This window comes from Suillus subalutaceus (assembly GCF_016647625.1).
Source record: "Suillus subalutaceus strain FC151 chromosome Unknown DFJ58scaffold_28, whole genome shotgun sequence".
Classification (NCBI taxonomy): Eukaryota; Fungi; Basidiomycota; class Agaricomycetes; order Boletales; family Suillaceae; genus Suillus; species Suillus subalutaceus.
Genome location: NW_024540277.1, coordinates 17,072 through 34,437, shown reverse-complemented (window position 1 = coordinate 34,437; position 17,366 = coordinate 17,072). Strand labels below are relative to the sequence as shown.

The 17,366-nt window shown below is 48.5% G+C and overlaps 5 protein-coding genes across 5 annotated transcripts; 2 read left to right on the top strand and 3 right to left on the bottom strand.

The window, feature by feature from the left end:
- Nucleotides 1-274: 274 nt before the first annotated feature.
- On the bottom strand, nt 275-2,407 carry DFJ58DRAFT_245219 (uncharacterized protein). Its single transcript, XM_041379437.1, has 5 exons — nt 1,040-2,407; nt 888-976; nt 646-832; nt 508-596; nt 275-454 (listed from the first exon to the last, which is right to left on the bottom strand). The coding sequence occupies exons 1-4, from the start codon at nt 2,391-2,393 to the stop codon at nt 511-513; spliced, it is 1,716 nt and encodes a 571-aa protein (XP_041246144.1). The 5' UTR covers nt 2,394-2,407; the 3' UTR covers nt 275-454; nt 508-510.
- Nucleotides 2,408-3,094: 687 nt separating this feature from the next.
- Nucleotides 3,095-4,767, top strand: DFJ58DRAFT_776762 (uncharacterized protein). The gene is made up of 4 exons (XM_041389522.1): nt 3,095-3,198; nt 3,252-3,515; nt 3,567-3,769; nt 3,876-4,767. The coding sequence occupies exons 1-4, from the start codon at nt 3,123-3,125 to the stop codon at nt 4,482-4,484; spliced, it is 1,152 nt and encodes a 383-aa protein (XP_041246143.1). The 5' UTR covers nt 3,095-3,122; the 3' UTR covers nt 4,485-4,767.
- An 87-nt stretch (nt 4,768-4,854) lies between these two features.
- Nucleotides 4,855-8,096, bottom strand: DFJ58DRAFT_681462 (mitochondrial endopeptidase). The gene is made up of 13 exons (XM_041383221.1): nt 7,742-8,096; nt 7,267-7,620; nt 7,196-7,216; nt 7,009-7,140; nt 6,763-6,957; nt 6,579-6,712; nt 6,362-6,531; nt 6,215-6,301; nt 5,722-6,154; nt 5,592-5,671; nt 5,405-5,534; nt 5,190-5,331; nt 4,855-5,133 (listed from the first exon to the last, which is right to left on the bottom strand). The coding sequence occupies exons 1-13, from the start codon at nt 7,895-7,897 to the stop codon at nt 5,056-5,058; spliced, it is 2,112 nt and encodes a 703-aa protein (XP_041246142.1). The 5' UTR covers nt 7,898-8,096; the 3' UTR covers nt 4,855-5,055.
- A 782-nt stretch (nt 8,097-8,878) lies between these two features.
- Nucleotides 8,879-11,072, top strand: DFJ58DRAFT_839561 (cytochrome P450; the record flags this gene model as incomplete). The annotated part of the gene is made up of 13 exons (XM_041392528.1): nt 8,879-9,089; nt 9,140-9,269; nt 9,319-9,507; nt 9,604-9,707; nt 9,760-9,875; nt 9,928-10,042; nt 10,117-10,130; nt 10,176-10,365; nt 10,416-10,472; nt 10,524-10,548; nt 10,600-10,736; nt 10,794-10,926; nt 11,009-11,072. The coding sequence occupies 13 exons, from the start codon at nt 8,879-8,881 to the stop codon at nt 11,070-11,072; spliced, it is 1,485 nt and encodes a 494-aa protein (XP_041246141.1).
- Nucleotides 11,073-12,037: 965 nt separating this feature from the next.
- DFJ58DRAFT_776723 (cation transport protein-domain-containing protein) lies at nt 12,038-16,053 on the bottom strand. The gene is given in 19 exon segments (XM_041389521.1): nt 12,038-12,066; nt 12,077-12,093; nt 12,104-12,458; nt 12,513-12,568; nt 12,617-12,671; nt 12,724-12,750; nt 12,804-12,823; nt 12,872-13,023; nt 13,140-13,178; nt 13,229-13,390; nt 13,468-13,591; nt 13,753-13,809; nt 13,863-13,954; nt 14,018-14,133; nt 14,185-14,914; nt 14,973-15,497; nt 15,548-15,582; nt 15,634-15,823; nt 15,878-16,053. The coding sequence occupies 17 exon segments, from the start codon at nt 15,916-15,918 to the stop codon at nt 12,177-12,179; spliced, it is 2,703 nt and encodes a 900-aa protein (XP_041246140.1). The 5' UTR covers nt 15,919-16,053; the 3' UTR covers nt 12,038-12,066; nt 12,077-12,093; nt 12,104-12,176.
- Between the last annotated feature and the right edge of the window lie 1,313 nt (nt 16,054-17,366).

Genomic DNA, 17,366 nt, shown 5'->3' with positions numbered 1-17,366 from the left:
AGGTGTGTCACGCGATAATCAGTAAAATAATTAATACAGGTCACTGAATTCCTACGTAGCAGACACTTGTTTAAGCCGACTGAAACATCCATTATATGCTTTACTTGGTGTCCTGCAACTAGTTCTGGCCATGTCCGTCATGGAAGTATAAATATGACGGGTCATCGACCAACATCACAACGCTCCAAGACTAGAATGTACTGTCCTACATAGAGTCTCACTATTAATAGACATAAAATCGGAAAACAAATCACAACGATTCAGCAATTGCCTGAAGGCCGAATTGAACGTGTCTCTACTAAAAAATTGTCAAGATATGAATGGTATAAGAACAAGACGGAACTACTTGCAACGCAGCAGACAGCATAAAAATTGTATATGTATTGTTCGACGGCAGGGCTCAGGGTTGTGTGCACCGCGAATGCATTGCCAGCCTAACGTGGATATAGCTCCTCTGTATAAAAAGAGAAATCAAGAAATGCCCTTTAAAAAGTAAAACACAAGTACCTCTCACGAGAGGGATGCCAGAGACCCAGCACCACGACCAGCATAAACACAGTCCATCTTCACATCCGGCAGCGGGTGATCGCTCGTCCCTTTGTAAAATGTCAACACAACATCGTCGTCAGCATATAATTACCCTACCAGCATGACAATACGGAATTCCGTCCTCCTTGTGTCCCCACCACATCACAGGCGACCACTCATCCACGAGGTTAGCGAGCGTCTCGAGGTGGCCGTATGCAGCCGGCTGGGGACCGCGCGGTCGGCGCAGTGCGACAAAAGTGAAGAAACAGGCAAATATGAACAACGTTATGCATAAGTTCCAGATCTACACGAGAGTGTGAGGATGCCGTAGCAGTTACACATAGGCAGTAAGTGCGAACCTGGACAGTGTACATGAATGCCATCAATATTACCAGCTGCCCGTCATAGGCAGTGGTACGTAAGTTGAATGCAAGCCCAAACATCCAGTCTGTGATCGTCGATGATGGTGTTCAGTAACACCAATAAAGAAAACGGGGCGTGAGTGACTCACGCAGGAAAGGCTTCGCGACGAAAAGTATGAGACAAATCGAATGAGTGAAAATCGTCTTCACCGGGTTCGTTACCGTCTCAAGTCCTTTCTTTCCGGTAGCGCATCTCCACTGTCTTTCGTCTCGAATGACATTTGCGATGAGCTCCGAGCAATGCAGCCCGAGTGTCAATGGCCCCTGGATAACTGCCATGTTGACCCATGAAAACAGAAAAACACCCGACGACATGTACCGGATGTAATTGGATTGTTGGTTGGGGAAGAACGACCACGTTTGTAGGGTCAGAGCACTGCCGAACGCGGACATTATTTGCGAGTCGGAGTGCTGCAACTTGTCCCAGATATACATGACGAGTGCGGCCCATCCAGCGCATGCTGCAACGATCACCCAAAGAAAAATGACAACTTTCCGGATGCTAGGATGAGCATGCCACGCAGAGAACTGTATCCCTGATGGCTTCGCTGGACCTCCATACGTGTCTAGGTCGGACACACAACGCATGCATCGCAAAGTGGCAGGGGTCAATTGCGTGTGATGGACTAGTGCGGCGGTCAAGTCGAAAGGTGAGGAGCTCCAGGTCAATATTTTGACAGCCCGCATCCCCGACAATGCGATCATCACTTGGAGAAGGAGTGCGACGCCCAAAATGAGGAGAGGTAACCCGGCGAAGGCAACACCCTTATTAACTGTTTCAAGTTGTGGCGTCGTTTGATAGGAGGGACATAGGATGAGTGAGGTCGAGCTATAGGATATTATGAGGAGGACAGCCGATATACCATTAAGCAGGGTGCCATTAGGGTTATACCATCCACGAGCTGCGGTCAGAAGGCGCAGATTGGTGTTGAAACGAAGCCGGGATTCAGAGGCTAGCGCAGAGCGCAATGAGATGCCGTGTAAGAAGCCTAGGGACTCGGTGCATAACGTGATGATTAAATTAAGTACCAGGGCCAATAGCTCCCCCTGCAGAGGCATCTGAATCGGCCACACAACCACATCCACCGTGTTGATCACGAACAGGCTAGTTACTCCGAAGACTCCGTAATTGACTAACGTGATGATGCCTGCAACGATGCATGAGCAGCTGAAGATAGTTGAGCATGCCACTCCGACAAGGACATATTTGCGATTCGTCAGACTGGGGTCGTAGAAATCGGTTCTAGCCTGAGTATCAGCAGTAGATATCGCATCAGATATCATCCAGTCAAAGTCCTGGTGATTCGGGAGTGCGTCACATGGATACAAACTTTTTTCTGTCGGTTTGGAAGAAGCTGCCATGGTTGGCAGAGACAGGAAGGCTGGCGCATTATCATGGTGGACAAGCAGATTAAATATATAGCATAGCCTCTGGTGCATCATGCATCATGGTGAACACACCGCAACGTTGATTGATGTCACCGATAAGGGAATGAAAACAACATCGTTGTCAATATCAACAAGAAGGGAATATCCACTGCACAGCAAGACGAATATCAAGCCGAGGCCGAACGTCTCAACAGTGCCTTTCGTTCACTGGTTCTCAAGTTGCCTCGCAAGCTGCTCCCGCTATTGTATTGTTCCTGCGCACCTGCTTTTATGCCGCCGTGATATTGTCGTAGCACGTCATATCAACTCATGGTTTCTACTGTACTGCGTGATAAGATTATATCTGAAAATCAAACGAAAAACTTGTGCCATCAGATCTAGGAGATCGTGCCCCATCATGCAATATATGTGATTCCTACCGACGTCATATGTTTGTCTCGGATTTTTTTGCATCAATGAGAGAAAAAAACATATCACGCCCGTTCTCATCCTGCCACACCATAGTGGGTTTTCACTGGGACTGAGTACTGAGCGCTCAATGAGCGGGTAAAGTTGTAGAATACGGTATGCCAAACTTTCTCTAATTCACGATAATTCCCGTTACGGCAGGACTACATAATGGGTGAAAGGGATAAACATGGTGGTGCACGTTGCCCGATTCAGATCGGAGTTTCGAGTTGAAACGATTTTGGTCATTTTCGAACCTGAATCGAGTCCACATCGAGTTTAACTCGCCTCGGCGGCAACACTACGAGTCTGTTCCGATCGTCGAGGGTGGTGAAGATGCATATCCCAGACACATCCCGCAAATATACTCCAGAGGAAAAAGAACAGCTGCTCCAGAATCTTGACATTGAAGGTGCATTAAACTTGTTCTGCATTTTGTATTCACTGGATGTTCCTTGTGCACAGTTGAACACCGTGTTCGCCAACTCGAGGAATGGCTTGCAGACGCACTCAAAAACTTTCGGCTTCACCAAGAAGGGCTCATCGCCCGCATTCCCAAACTCGTGCGCGGTGTTACCATGGGCGAGTTTGCAGATACATACGATGGCAATATTCAAGCGTGTCTACGTGGTCTCGTGGGCGGTGCTCCACCAAACCTCGAGATCGACCGTGAGACTCGCAAACGCAAGTGGGAGGAGGCTAGTGAAGGTGAGCGCGCTGTTAAGAATGGTACGTAGTCGATTTGGCGTTAGTTTTTTCATTGACATGCTTCTCATTCAGCGAGGATGATGCATGTCACTCCCAAGAAGAAGCCTCCTCCTGCTAACACAGGAACTGCACAGCGCGCCCGCACATTCTCTGCGGCAGTTCCGCGTACCCCCGGGCAACTCCGTCCAACCTTTCGTTTACCCTCTGTCAGTCCGCAGAAGCCATCTGCCCTCCGAACATCTCCCTCTAAATTACATGCTCCATCGCCACTCAAAGTTCCACCTTCGCCTGGAAAATCGATGCCATGGAATGCCAAGCCACCATCCCAGGCAAAGCGCCCCGCCCACTCGCGCAACTTTCGCTCCGACTTTGCCTGCTAAGGCCCCCGCTTATCCCACCCTCCGTGCACCCCGCCGCGACGAGAGCATGCTTAGTCTAAACGGGTCTCCACTAGCTAACCCGTATAAGCTCGGCTTGGAGTGGTTTGCTACCGAAGAGGAAGAGGAGGGTATTGATAACATGGACGTGAAAACCAAAGGCAAAGGAAAGGGGACGCAGGTAGATACGCGAGGCGAAGGCAAGACTCTAAGACGCGTAAACAGCATAGTTATACGACGTGATCCATCCGTCTCACTCGTCCCTTCATCTTCCACTGAGACCACGCACTTACGAGCCAACTCTCAAACTCAAAACCATAACCACACGCACTCACGCACGGCAGCTCGTGTCCCGGAGCCACCGGTGCACAAACCCGCTACACCTTCTCTGCTGCCTTCCAGCTCGCTCTCGTCCCTCCCTTCCTCGTCCTCTGCCCGCGCAGTGGTTGCGATCTCAACTTCCGATGGACACGTCCTCGAGTTCGACCCGCTACAAACATCGCCGCGCGCACTCAATGCACTCGTAGGCATCACCGACAGCGCAAAGAAGCAAGCACGTGAGGAGATGGGGCGCTTGGTGCAGGCTGCGGTGAACAAGTGGAGTATCGCGTAGCGCGGCTCAGCGGACGTCTGCTTTACGCGTCGTGCGAGCCCGCGTTAGGGGTGGCGCCAAATTGTGACGCCGTGTCGCTCATATAGCATTATGTATAGATTTTCGATTCATTATTCGCCTTGCTAACGCACCTGTTGAACCCGACATTCCATCGCATGTTCCTGTTATTTATTTCGCATATCAAGCATCGGTGTAAAGATGTAGCGCTAGCATATAAACCTATGGACACTATTTATGTCGAGGGACAAATAGATATTATCTTGAAAACTTAAGTGAATTCTGCCTCGTTCGTGTGGCTCTGAGTCTTTGACAGCTCTAGCCAGAGACGGTCACTGTCGTATATACATTCACCATTATTCACAAGGTCCTTCTCAATTGCCGCCATGACCACATCCACATGTTCTACATGAATAACAGGGACTCCAAAGCAACTCGGTGAGTGATAACATTGATGTATCCGATGTTTATAGGTATCCGACGTATCACTAAGTCTATATAGACTAGCCTGCTCGCCTCTAATCATCAGACTTATTGTAGACGTTGCGAGGACCTCACTGCTTTGACTCATTCCTTAGAGGCTTGCCTTAGCAACTGTCCCAAAAATTTCCTCTAAGAATGCATCCGAGTTCGGCGATCGACCCAGGAAGTCCTGTTCCATTATGTGAGCTACTGTCCTCAAATTGGATTGCGAAGATGGCGACGCACCTCAAGTGAGTCCGTTTCATCCCGACTACCTCCCACCAGGAGAATCTTATCCCTGTAAAGCTTGCCCAAAGCAGGGTTCAATGGATCCTTCTTGAAAACTGTCGCATACATGTCCGCGGCAAATACGAGAGAGTATGTGTACCTGGTTATCACGTTCGCCCAAGGTGTCGGTTTCAGTCAGTGACCCATCAGAATACAACGATCGCATGACTCACCCATAGTACCCTGCATCATAGCCACGGACGATATGTCCAAAAGTGCCTTGTCCTGGCTGGGCTTTCCCCCCTTTCACGAGTGAGATCGATTCACGCAGGGCATTCCAGAGTTTGGTATAATCTGCAGCCTCTGTACAATATCCCGTAAGTCCTGCAATTCAAAATGATAATAACACATGCATCCAACCTTTATCCACGTGCACTTTGAGATCAAACTTGGCAAAGAACAGTTGTCGAAGGTAGTATAACCCAACGTTTACGTAGCGGCTGTGACACTGATCATCTTTCATTCTAGAAAACTTTAAGATGAAACACACCTCCTTATCAGCTTATCTGTTAAATCCGGCGACAACGACTCCTGTGTCTTGTAGTGGCTAGATATTTTCTCGAGTACTTTGGGCTCCCAGCACCTGCTCCATGCCGTTGGCACTCTTCCGATAGCACATTCCTTCAGGATTGTCCAGAACACGTACCAATTTTCGAGCATTTGCGACGGCGCCTCAACAAAGTCTCTTGCCACGGATGTACCGTGAAACCGCGCGTACTTCGTCCGACTCAGTAATCCATGGAAAACATGGCCCATCTCATGGAAGAATGTTGTTACGTCGTCATGTCGCATTAGAGCAGGCCGCTCGGGAGTTGGCTTTGCGAGATTCGCTACCATTGCCCTCAGCGGGTAGTGACGTTTGCCCGACGGTAGCTCATAGCCTGGGAGAAGGCCCCATACAGCTGCGTGAGAGTACTTTGCAACTGGCAAGAACGAGGTTCAGCAAGGGCAAATAAAATACAAATGAAGCATCGCTCCCTTACCGCGGGGAAACAAATCAAGGTAGCAATATCCTACAAATGCAGATTCATCTCTGGCGTCGTTCTCCCACACAGCGAACTGTTGCACGTCTAGAGCAAGAATGAATTTAGACAATTGAAAATTTATCCAGTACGGCGGGTGCTACGCACCTGGATGCCAGACATCTTTGTTGACATCCTTGATCTCAATGAACTTGACTCCAAGCAGGTCCTGATATATCTTCAAGATCGTGGGAACAACGACGGAGACCGGGAAATATTCCTTCACAAGAGATTCGTCGAGGTTGAGTGTCTTCTCGATATAGACGCGGTCATAGTACCTGTCATGATACTAATGAGCGAGGTCCTGATGAACGTAGTGATTTACCTGTAGTCCCAGATGTAGAACTCGCCATCAAACGGAAGTCCGCGCTTCTCGTGTTCCTCTTTCTTGAGCTGAAGGAGAATTTTGCGCTCTTTCTCTCCGACAGGGCGCAGCTTCGCCTCAAGGTTATCTAGGAACTAGGGTGCATATATGTTGTTTGACAGGAGTAATTTTGTCAATCACTCACGTCCTGGGCGTTCTTACCAGACTTGACCATCTTCACTTCGGTGATGTAGTCTGCCCATGTGTCATAGCCAAGCATCGCGGCGATGCGCCGACGGAGGTCAAGCGCCCTCTCAAGTAAAGGCACATTTTGTTTGAGTCGGTCTTCATATCCTTCTTGAGCACTGCGTCGCGTGGCTGGATTATGCGCGAATTTGAACTGAAATGTTACTCAGGTAAATCAATAGAAGCTCTTCATGATGCCACATACGATTGGGAAGATGTCTGGCGTCTTGAAGGTGACGTCATAGACTTCTTTTGAGCCCTCAGTGCGCTTGTTGTAGCCCGAGATGACATCACTCGGAACTCCATCAAGCTCTTCGAGTGTGAACGAGATGAGACCCTGTGTATGTTTGAGTGGTCATTATCACGAATCAAAGTAAAACGAGTGATCTCACGTCCTCTTCATTGAAGTTTTTCTACAAACCCTATTAGCATAACGCTTATACACTGAAGAAACCATCCATACGTTGAAATCCAAGCAAGCTTGCGAGAGCTCCTTCTTCAACTTCATCAGCACCTCGCGCACCTTCTCAGGGAGCGCAAGACCAGCTCTCTTGCCATCCGACATCATCTTCTCCACGAGCCTACGCTGCTCATCACTCAGCTTCTCCCATTCACCTGATTCGCGCAGATGTTTCTCTGCGGCAGCCTTGGCTTTGAACACGTCAGGACGCATTGATTCCTCGACATCGAAATCCCGCTGAAGAACTTCCGCTTGGTTTGAAGCATCTCGGAGTTCTTTGGAGGTGGAGACGTTCCGGTAAAATCTGAGAGGCCCACAAATGATGAGGACTTCTGCCTCTGCATTAGCAAGCGGTAACTAAAGTCGGACGCTTGTCTCAAGATACGATGACAACAGATCAGAAGCATCACACCACTCACAAAAACCTGCGAGCCGAATAAGAGATAATCAGTCTGACGATGCACGCAAGACACTGGTCACGTACGGTGTCGAAATTGCATTCAGCCTCCGGGAGAGCCGCGACTTCGTTACTGACTGCCTTATTCTGCGCAAGTGCCTGCCTGGTGATACTCAGCACCTCTTCCGGGGTATGATTCCACTTAGGAGGAGCCTGTGGCGGAGTCAACGAAGCCATGATAGATCACTTTTAATAGCGAGAAGGCAAAGCTAGATTTGCGTGTGAGCTACTGGACAACGATCTTGAGGTCTGTAATCATGAATATTGGGTTTGCGGGTCGCTCTGGCGCTACAGTGGCGCAAGCCAATGGATGTCAAGGATAGAGATCGTATGATTGTCCGCATGGGGTACTTAAGTGCTTAAGCGCTGGATTGGGGTTAGTACTATCTTCTTCGTTTAACTCATGGTGCTCAGCAGACTTACCATATTAGGTAGCGGCCCCCGTACGCTCGACCTTTAGTAGTTTCTCAATGTCAGTTCTTATTCTGACCTGCGCAATCAATCCTCTGCAGCAAGTGGAACTCATCCTTGTAGCTCTACACATGACCTCCACCATACTACCTCTGTGAATCCACGTATACTTGTCAGTGGCTTTCCATCGCTCTTCCGCCACACTCGCTCCAATACCAACGAATTCCAGTAACGACCAAGGCAGTCCATCTTTTCTCGTTGCAGTCCTGACTCCCTCATACTGTCGAAGTTGCTCGACCAGTAAGGAGCAAGAGTCGACCGGGTACAAGATGTTATGCACCTGCCTGACGGATGATGCATAATACGACTCCCTCCGGAGTGTGGGATGTCAAAAGGGGGGACACAGTCCTGGAAATGTCTGCGTATGTGGTGATCTATTCACCTGATAACACAAAAATTTGCAAAGAGCGGACACCATGAGGACGCAGCAAAAGTCTGGAATGCAAAGATGTTAAGCTGCTTGTTCTGCTCCTTCCATGATCATATCCCTCCTAACCCCATCTGTCCCGATCATCCACTGCCGCCGCAAAAGTCGACGTGATTTGGGCGAGAATTGGCAATACACATATTCCTATACGAGACATAATCCAGTCGCATAATCAACGCTCAGGCGTCAATTTAATGCTTCCCTGTGGTTATAAGGATGGTTGCGTTATATACGGTTTCTAGTAACCCACTGCTCGGATCATGGCGCCTGCAGTTGATGGTTACCTTGCTATCCTCGCTGGGATTCCTCTTTCCTTTGTCGCTGTCACGGCACTTAGGCGATTCATCAAGAAGCGACAGAATAACCCTTCTCTTCCTCCTGGCCCAGTGCCGCTCCCACTATTAGGGAACGTCTTATCTATTGACGCTCAGGAGCCTTGGCTGACTTATACCGAATGGGGTGCGACGTATGGTACGTGAATAGATAGTATAGGGCATATGTGGTGTAAATCATTGTATCAGGGGACTTGGTCTTCATGCGACATTTAGGCGAGGAAATGGTCGTGATCAATTCTCAGCACATTGCAGAAGCCTTATTGGACAAGCGTTCTCGGATTTACTCCGATCGACCATACCTAGCCACACTCAAGCCGTGCGTCCTTTCAGTATTCTTCTATTCAATCAGTCTGAGGTTCATGCAGATATGGCTGGTCGATCAGCTTTGCATTCATAGGTTATGGTGATGAATGGCGTCTCTGCCGACGACTCTTCCACCAAACTTTCCGTCCCGAGTCCGCAGTAAAATTTCGCCCAATGCAGATCAAGCGGGCTCGTGAGATGATCGTCAACCTGGTCGATGAGCCTCAACATTATCATGACCACTTCGCAACGTCAGCAAATGATTTTTACAAATTGAACGATTATTTAGCTGTTCACAGATTCGCGTTATCTGTTGTGATGTCAGCTGTATATGACTATGATATCAGTGCTCGTGATGATCCTCTGCTGCGGATTGTGGTAAATGCACTAATTCCGGGCACGGCCGTGTTGACCCCAGAGAGTGCATTGATGCTTAAGACCTTCCCCTTCTGTGAGCTCAACTTTCCTAGATAAGAAAGCGTTAACATGACATGGACTTTTAGTACTAAAGTTACCTGACTGGTGCTGGGGATCCTCGATCAAGCGTAGTGCTCGAGCTTCGACCGAGCGCGTCAATCAAATGGCCGACATGCCATTCCAATACGTGCAGCAGCGCATGGTGAGTATTTATTTTTCTCTTGGTCCCAGACATTGATTCGACCCTTGCCAAGGCCGACAACTCGTTTGTCACTCAATCTTCAATGGTTGCAGAAAATTTGCGACGGATGGAAACGCAAGAGGAGGCATCCAAACCTGCATTCGAGAATGCCTTGAAAAAAGCAGCCTGTTACTGGTATTGGGGGTAAGTAAGCTTTTTTACAAGTAATGTTGTGCTCTCGACACACACTAATATCACACAGCTTCATATGATACGGTAAGTGGATAACTCCATCATGTCCGCTGCTTACCATTGTTACAGACTGGGGCAATTTTGATGGTTTTTGTTTTGGCCATGGTATTATATCCAGACATTCAGAAACGCGCACAAGCGGAAATCGACTCAGTGATTGGAAGAGATCGGCTACCAACGTTCGAGGACAGAGCATCACTACCTTACATTGATGCAGTTATGCGGGAAACTTTCCGATGGCAGCCGGTTACACCCCTTGGTATTCTTCCCCGTCAAGTAATCTGGCCTGTACTGAAGACGATCTCATAGGCTTACCACATGCTACCTCGAGTGATGACGTATATGATGGCTATTTCATTCCAAAAGGTCCGCTGTTTTTGTCCCACCAACAATGAACATTTATAATATCGACATCAGGCGCAATCATCGCGTACAACATATGGTCCGGTCCGATATGATCCTCCCAGCTTTTGTGCTACTGACTTGATTGTAGGGGCATTACACGGGATGAAAAGCGGTACCCCGACGCATCTCGTTTTATACCAGAGAGGTTCATCGACGTTGATGGTGCGTTAACAGCCGATGACCCCGCACAGTACATTTTCGGCCTTGGCCGGCGTATATGTCCAGGTTCGTTATGTTATTTTAATCCTAGAAAAGATTCGCGGACAGATAGACTTTAATCAGGGCGGTATACTGCTGATGCCTCTACGTGGTCTGCCATTGCGACCATGTTGGCCACATTGGATATTTCTTCCGCAAAAGATGATCAGGGCAAAGTGATCAGCTTCACTCCCACGTTCACCACGGGAGTGGCTCGGTACTTGACTTCCTTGTGTCATACTATCCTCTTGTCATTAATGATTTCGTTGCTTCAGCTGTCCTGCGGTCTTCCCTTGCAGTATTTCGGCACGGTCTCACATTCATTCTGACGTTGTGGACAGTTGGCGAACTGCCGAGATTTGAAAGAAGGGATGACAGTTTCCCTCATCTGTGGTCTGATTGGGGTACTAGAGGAGTGATCGATCGAGTATGTACTCCATCGACAAGTTTCTCTGTTAAAAATCAGGAATGAGCTTTGAGTGCCGTAGCAATAGATTCATGAGCGTTCGAAGCCATCGGGAGCGATGACCTTATTACCTATGGTCAGTCTGGTTTTGGCCGAGTACAACCCGGTTGAGATATTATTCACGTATACTCTCTTGTGTTGGAAATACAGCAAGTTCCCTTCGCGCCGTCATGTAACCTTTTTGCGTAGAAATCGATGAAAACTCTCAGACCTGGTGTCCGCTGGGGCATCATCCGGCAGCTCTGCCATCAGAATCTTGTTGAAGGGTTCCTCGACCTCGGACTCTAAAGGCTCAAAAGACGAACTTCTGCGCTCTGGATTTAGCTCAGCCTTTTTCCCTCACGGAGTCAGGCACTCGCTCGGGATGGTCGACTCCGGTGGGGTATCGTTGGGCGTGGAGCGATACCTCCTGCATGGACTCTATGTTTGTTCCCTGACTCCTACGTTAGCAGAGGAGGGCCTTTGTCAGATTCATACGTCTAATTTCTCACTACCAGCTCTTGCAACCTTAACATTAATCTCATCTGCTACATAGTTTTTGGCAGATTCCACTCGCCACTCGTATAGCACTGGTGCACGTCGGCTATCATACCTTTGTGGACAACTGCTCTAGATTTGTTAACCAGTGCTGGAGACGCTGAAAACCTTACCCCGCCTTCTGTTCAGCCCGCCATGCTAACCTTTATTGCTTGCTACTGACAGGCACCCAGACTTGGCAACACTGGCACGACTAACCATTGAGTCAGAGTTCCCAAGAGATATCGTAGGTTTTTTGGAGAACACACTTATTACTGTCTCATAATTGCTGTGGCACCATACCATCTGTCTGATAGAATCAGATAGATGATCGGGGTAATAGAAGCAAAGTTAACTCATAACCATGGTGCGAGCGCCACGGAGCATAAGGTCATACTAGATGTCAGAGAGCACTTCCGTCTTCGCGTTTTGTCTTCCAGGCTCAACAAGTGCATCATAGCTGCCACTCCACTTCTCATCTTCCTTCAGTCGTTCCTCGAAGTAATTGGACCTTCGTTGCTGGAAGCGAGACCGCCTTCTTTCGGAAGGGGGTCACGCGTATGCAGAAACTCGCTGTGAGGGCTTGATTGCCTGTCATCATGCGTGACAGGGACGGGCGGCTCGTCATTTGTCTTTTCGAATTCTGAAGGGAACATGATAGCGCGGTCGATGGCTACTGGGAGACCACGATGTCGCCCGCGAAGCATGACGAGGCATAATATGAGCTTTGAAAGAGGCCTCAAGGCACCGGAAAACGAGTAATTTTCCTACCACAACAAATAAGAATACTTCAATTGTAACACAGCATCTCCATCACTTACGGTAGGTATCCCAAGACTGAGACCGACAGTCCCGTATGCTGAGACTAATTCAAAAACTTGCTGGAATTGAGCAGAGGCCACAATTCAATAAGATGAGGACATACTGATAGTAAAGATATTGAACCAGCCCTGTATCTCCGTGTTGTCCAAGTTTCCGCGCTACCATTAGTCGACCCATTAGTCGCGGATCCTCCACCGTTGCGCTGCTTACCTCTATGATACAAATCAACACCAGCGCCTACGTCAGACAAATTTAGTCTACTCCCCCACGGCAACTGCGCACAAGCTTACCAGACACAACCACCACATGTCTTGATAGCCGGGTGAGACAAGTCATTAGATGAGAAAATCAGACATACCGAATGCTAGTTGTTGACGTGCATGCATGGCCAAATACCGAGACCATACTGTCATCCTTGGGCCTGCAGTGGAAAAGGCATTTTCATCCTCTGAATCATCATAATCATATATACCCAGGGATTGCTCTTCATAGACGTTTGTCGAGCGGACACTAGATTAATAAACATCATAATTACCTATCTACACGGTTGCCAGTGGCGAACGCACCTTAATGCAATGGGATCTTGACCGGCAGTCAGTTCTACGCGTATCGCCAAATAAAGGCACTCACATGCGCTAATATACATCATGATAACATACATGACTCTGTTCCCCGAAGTTAGCGCCTTTTCCAACCGACGATTGCTCAACCTAACTTGACAGCGGGAGCTATTCTGGCAAGCGGAACTATTCCAAACCCCGCGGTACGAACGGCAATGGCCTGATATAGTCCAGCAACAACTCTCGTTCCTAAGGGTATGGAATCGATGTCAGGGTTACCAATATCAAGAACCAAAAAACAGAACCAGTCTGTAAGGCTATAATTGCCGAGTTCAGTATACGATCGTAGAGATAATCGTCAGGAGTGGTACTTCATGATGACCAGAATCGTAACGAGAAACCAAGTTGGTATGAAGGGAAAAGATAAACAAAGCATCGGCGGGGATGGTCCAGGAGGAAATGCAGCGTTTCATCCAGTCGAGAATCCCTCGGTACGAGTTTTTTGATGATCCAACTTCCTACGATGAACAACAAGTTTATCACAGAGATAGCATACTTACATGAGAAATCGGAGCCTTCAGGTTGTTTTTGAGTAAGAACTATTATGTACTCTGGATTGCAAACTCACAGTATTGGCTAACGACAATGAATGATTATCATTTTGCTAGAACGAGCTCACTGACACTCACAAATGCAGTGTTGCCAGCCAAAATACATAATATCATGAAAAGGATCACTTGACCAAGAAAACGTCAGTACCATCCAGTATACATGATATATGATACTTACTGGGATAGGCTGTCTGGAAGGGTACCATGTTCTGGTCGACAAGAGAAGTTCCGGTATTTGTGTACGCCGATACGACTTGGAACAATGAAAACCTACATTCAGGTTCTATTAGTTGATGTCCTGTTACTTAGCTAGCGTTGTAAGACGTTGCTCACCAAGGGACCGTAATTATTCTAAATTGGGCAGGAGGTTCGAAATTGCTCGCCCACTTTGGCAATGACATGTAAGGAGCGATCACCACGAAGGAAACCAGTTGTACGGTTATGTGATACTGCGAAGACATTTTAAGTCGATGAGGACGACTGAGTACAATATCACTCACAGATGCAACCAACCATAGCAGCGCGTTCAGCGCCCGATATTCAACTCCGCCCAACTCCTCAAGCTGTTCGTTGGTCGAAAAATGAAACGCAGAATTCCGCCCGACGACGGCGTCGAACGAAATATACGTTACAGGCTTCGTACCTTCCTTGGTGCTAATGCTTCCGCTGCGTGTTGGCCTCCAAGGGATACTCGCAGCGTCACTCATAGTCCGTCCCAGCCCACCGCCTGTCAGAGTAGTAGTAACAGGAATCGTTACAGTTCTCTTCAGTCTATTCCTGGTATCAGGAAACAGCCAACCAAACAGCATCCCCAACAGATCGTGCGGCATAGGAAACCCCCCGAACCCTCGTAGCATCTGCTCCTGCGGTGGATCGAGATGATACGAATTCGATGCGCGCCTAGTATCGCTAGATCGATGTGTTTGAATGGTTGGGTGCTGTGCTAATGGCTCGTGCGAATGTTGGGGGACTGCGGAAGAACGGCGGCGGCGGGGAGCACAGAATTCTGAAATATCTGATAAATTTTCAGGGGAATCCGAGTGACCGGTCCGGCTACCGACAGGAAAGAGGGGGTGATGTGAAGGAGAAACAGTGGGTACAAATTCGATAGTTGTATCCTGAGGCATTCCAGTCAATGCAGCTGACGTTACAGCATCCTGACCCGCTTCAGGCCCGCAATTTGAGTGTTCCCCCAGAATTCCTGAAGCGGAAAGACGACGTGCACGCCCACTGATGCAAACCAGATATCAGGCTCGCTGGTACCAAAAAGTATGTTGTAGATGCCTACGAGGTGTTTCTTTTCAGATCTGAAGGCCCCGCGTTGACAGTTTCTACATGTAGGTTCTTGATCTCGACATCATTCTCCAACTCAAGCTGCGTTGGGGACTGGGTCATTTCATCGGCGAACGCAAGTTGACGAGAAGAGGGCCCTTGCCCCTGTTCTTCTGCGTGCACATCTAAGCTCATTGCAGATTTCACCGAAAAACGCTTCATAGGAATCGCATCGCTTTCTATGATCCGTCCGCTCGGGTTGACTGGTTTGGGCTGTCCATCCATGCGCCTGATCATATCGGGCCTCAGTTTCTTTGCGCTGTCCTTCAGTGTCGTTCGAGGATGACCACTAGCAGAATCCTCCAGCACTGTACTAAGGCCGGTCTTCCTTCGGAAGAAGCGGCGGGACCATCCGCCTTTGCTGCCGACAGAATTCCCTTCATACGCAGACGCAGCGGTAATCTGCTGCTCCGCCCTGATCGTGGCCTGTCGGGCAGCCTCTACTCCAATAATATGATCGAGTGTCTTAGCAAAGTAGTGCCTGCAAAATTAGGAGTGAATATCATTGACGCGCACGCTGTAAATAACAACCTCCTGGTGTAAACCATCACCCACGACACGATGACCTTGAGCCAAGTTAGAGAAGTATTACATGTACCTGAAGCCAAGGAACGCACTGGGTTTCCAATACACATCTGGATGAATAATAACACTTGCTGCCAAGCGGTAAGCTGGCTCAAGTTCACAGTCGTGAGACCACACATGGTCATCGCGCTGACTGAATTGTATAGTGCATCAATGTATGCAACTGGATACCTGCCATTGCTAACATAAAAAAATCCGGAGAAAATCAGGGGCGTCAAAGTGCTAAACACACATCTCATCAAATTCCGTGATGCCAACAGACAGCGGCGAACTTACAAGAAAATAACATGCATGCGGAAAAAGTTGAGATGCTTCATTCCGGCGAAATCGCGTGATGATGGACGAACTTGCTATCTTAGAACGAGAACGACGGCCTATATACGTCCACTCCAACCAGCGATGTAATGTCATGGTCAGAGGACCGAGGTTGACGCTCCTTACTTGGGAAGTCGATATATTGTGTTACAGCGGCAGGTAGCCTAATTCAAACTCCAGATGACGGCAAACGCCAGAGTCTGTGTGACCCCCCAGAGTGACAATCTATTGCCAAGTGGCTGTGTCGAATATCCTGATGGGGCCATATGAACCGGAGATAAGTTTCGACGTCCAGGCCAAGCTCCAAACTATATGTGACTCATGTGAGTCGTGATCGAGTGTAGCAATCAGCTCCCCCGGATCTTCGCATCCCAGATTTTTACTGCGTTTTCGAGCTCGGTTTCTCCACCCGTCGCAATTTTTGTGTTATCTGGCGAGTAGATCACCGCCGCCACCTAGTGGTCGTGCCCGGTCTTGATTTCCAGGATTGTTTCTCTGCTCTTGACATCCCAGACTCTCACTATCCCACCCAGGGATCCGTTCCCTACCCGATTACCATCCGCACTCCAGCACACCGAAAACGTGTTCATTATGTACCGTGCCGATTTTGCGACGATCTTTCCCGTCTCGACGTCCCATAACCTCACTTTCCCATCTTGACTTCCGCTGACAATAGTTTTGCCGTTTGGAGACAATGCCATTCCATGCACACCACTTTCTTTCTTCTCCTCCTCATCTCGCCAGTCCTCGCCTATTTGTGCGCCGCTCTCCAAGTCCCGTAGTCGCAGTGAGCCGTCCCACGAAGATGTCAATATGCGTCGTCCCTGGGGCAGGTGCACAACACTTGATACAATCTCGGTATGGCCTTTCATCGTCTGGCATGGCGCGACTGCTGGCGTCTTTTGCTTCGTACTGGTCTTGGAAGACATGGTTGGCGCGAAGGAAGTCTCAAGTATAGTAAATTTATGCGAAAGAAACCTGCCAGCTGGCAGGATCTTTGAATTGTCTGGCAACGGTAAATATTCCTGGTGAACTTGCCTATCTTCTTTAACTTTAGCTCTCGCTCACCAGATGGCCTGCTTGTAGGAATCCGGTCCTCGCCAGAAGCCAACTTCGGCACTGTATATGCAGGAGTTGATGTGCGTAATTCGAGAATACTGAAGAGATCTTAGTGGGTATCCAATGTTGCTGGTAAGCAGGTAGATATATTCCAGAAGAGCCCAGAGTTTCACTCACCAGAAGTTTAGAAAAGTTCAGTGCTCAAATCATCAGCGATAAGTGGGCGTTTGGATTGGAATCGTGGACGTTGGGCACTGCTTTGTTCATGGTCACATGCGGTATCATCGTTTTTACTTCACAGCTTAATTGCTGTGTAGGCGAAGCACTCAGCAACTAGCGCCATGTACATCTTCATATATCAAAGGCACTACTCCGATGACGGTGAGAAAAT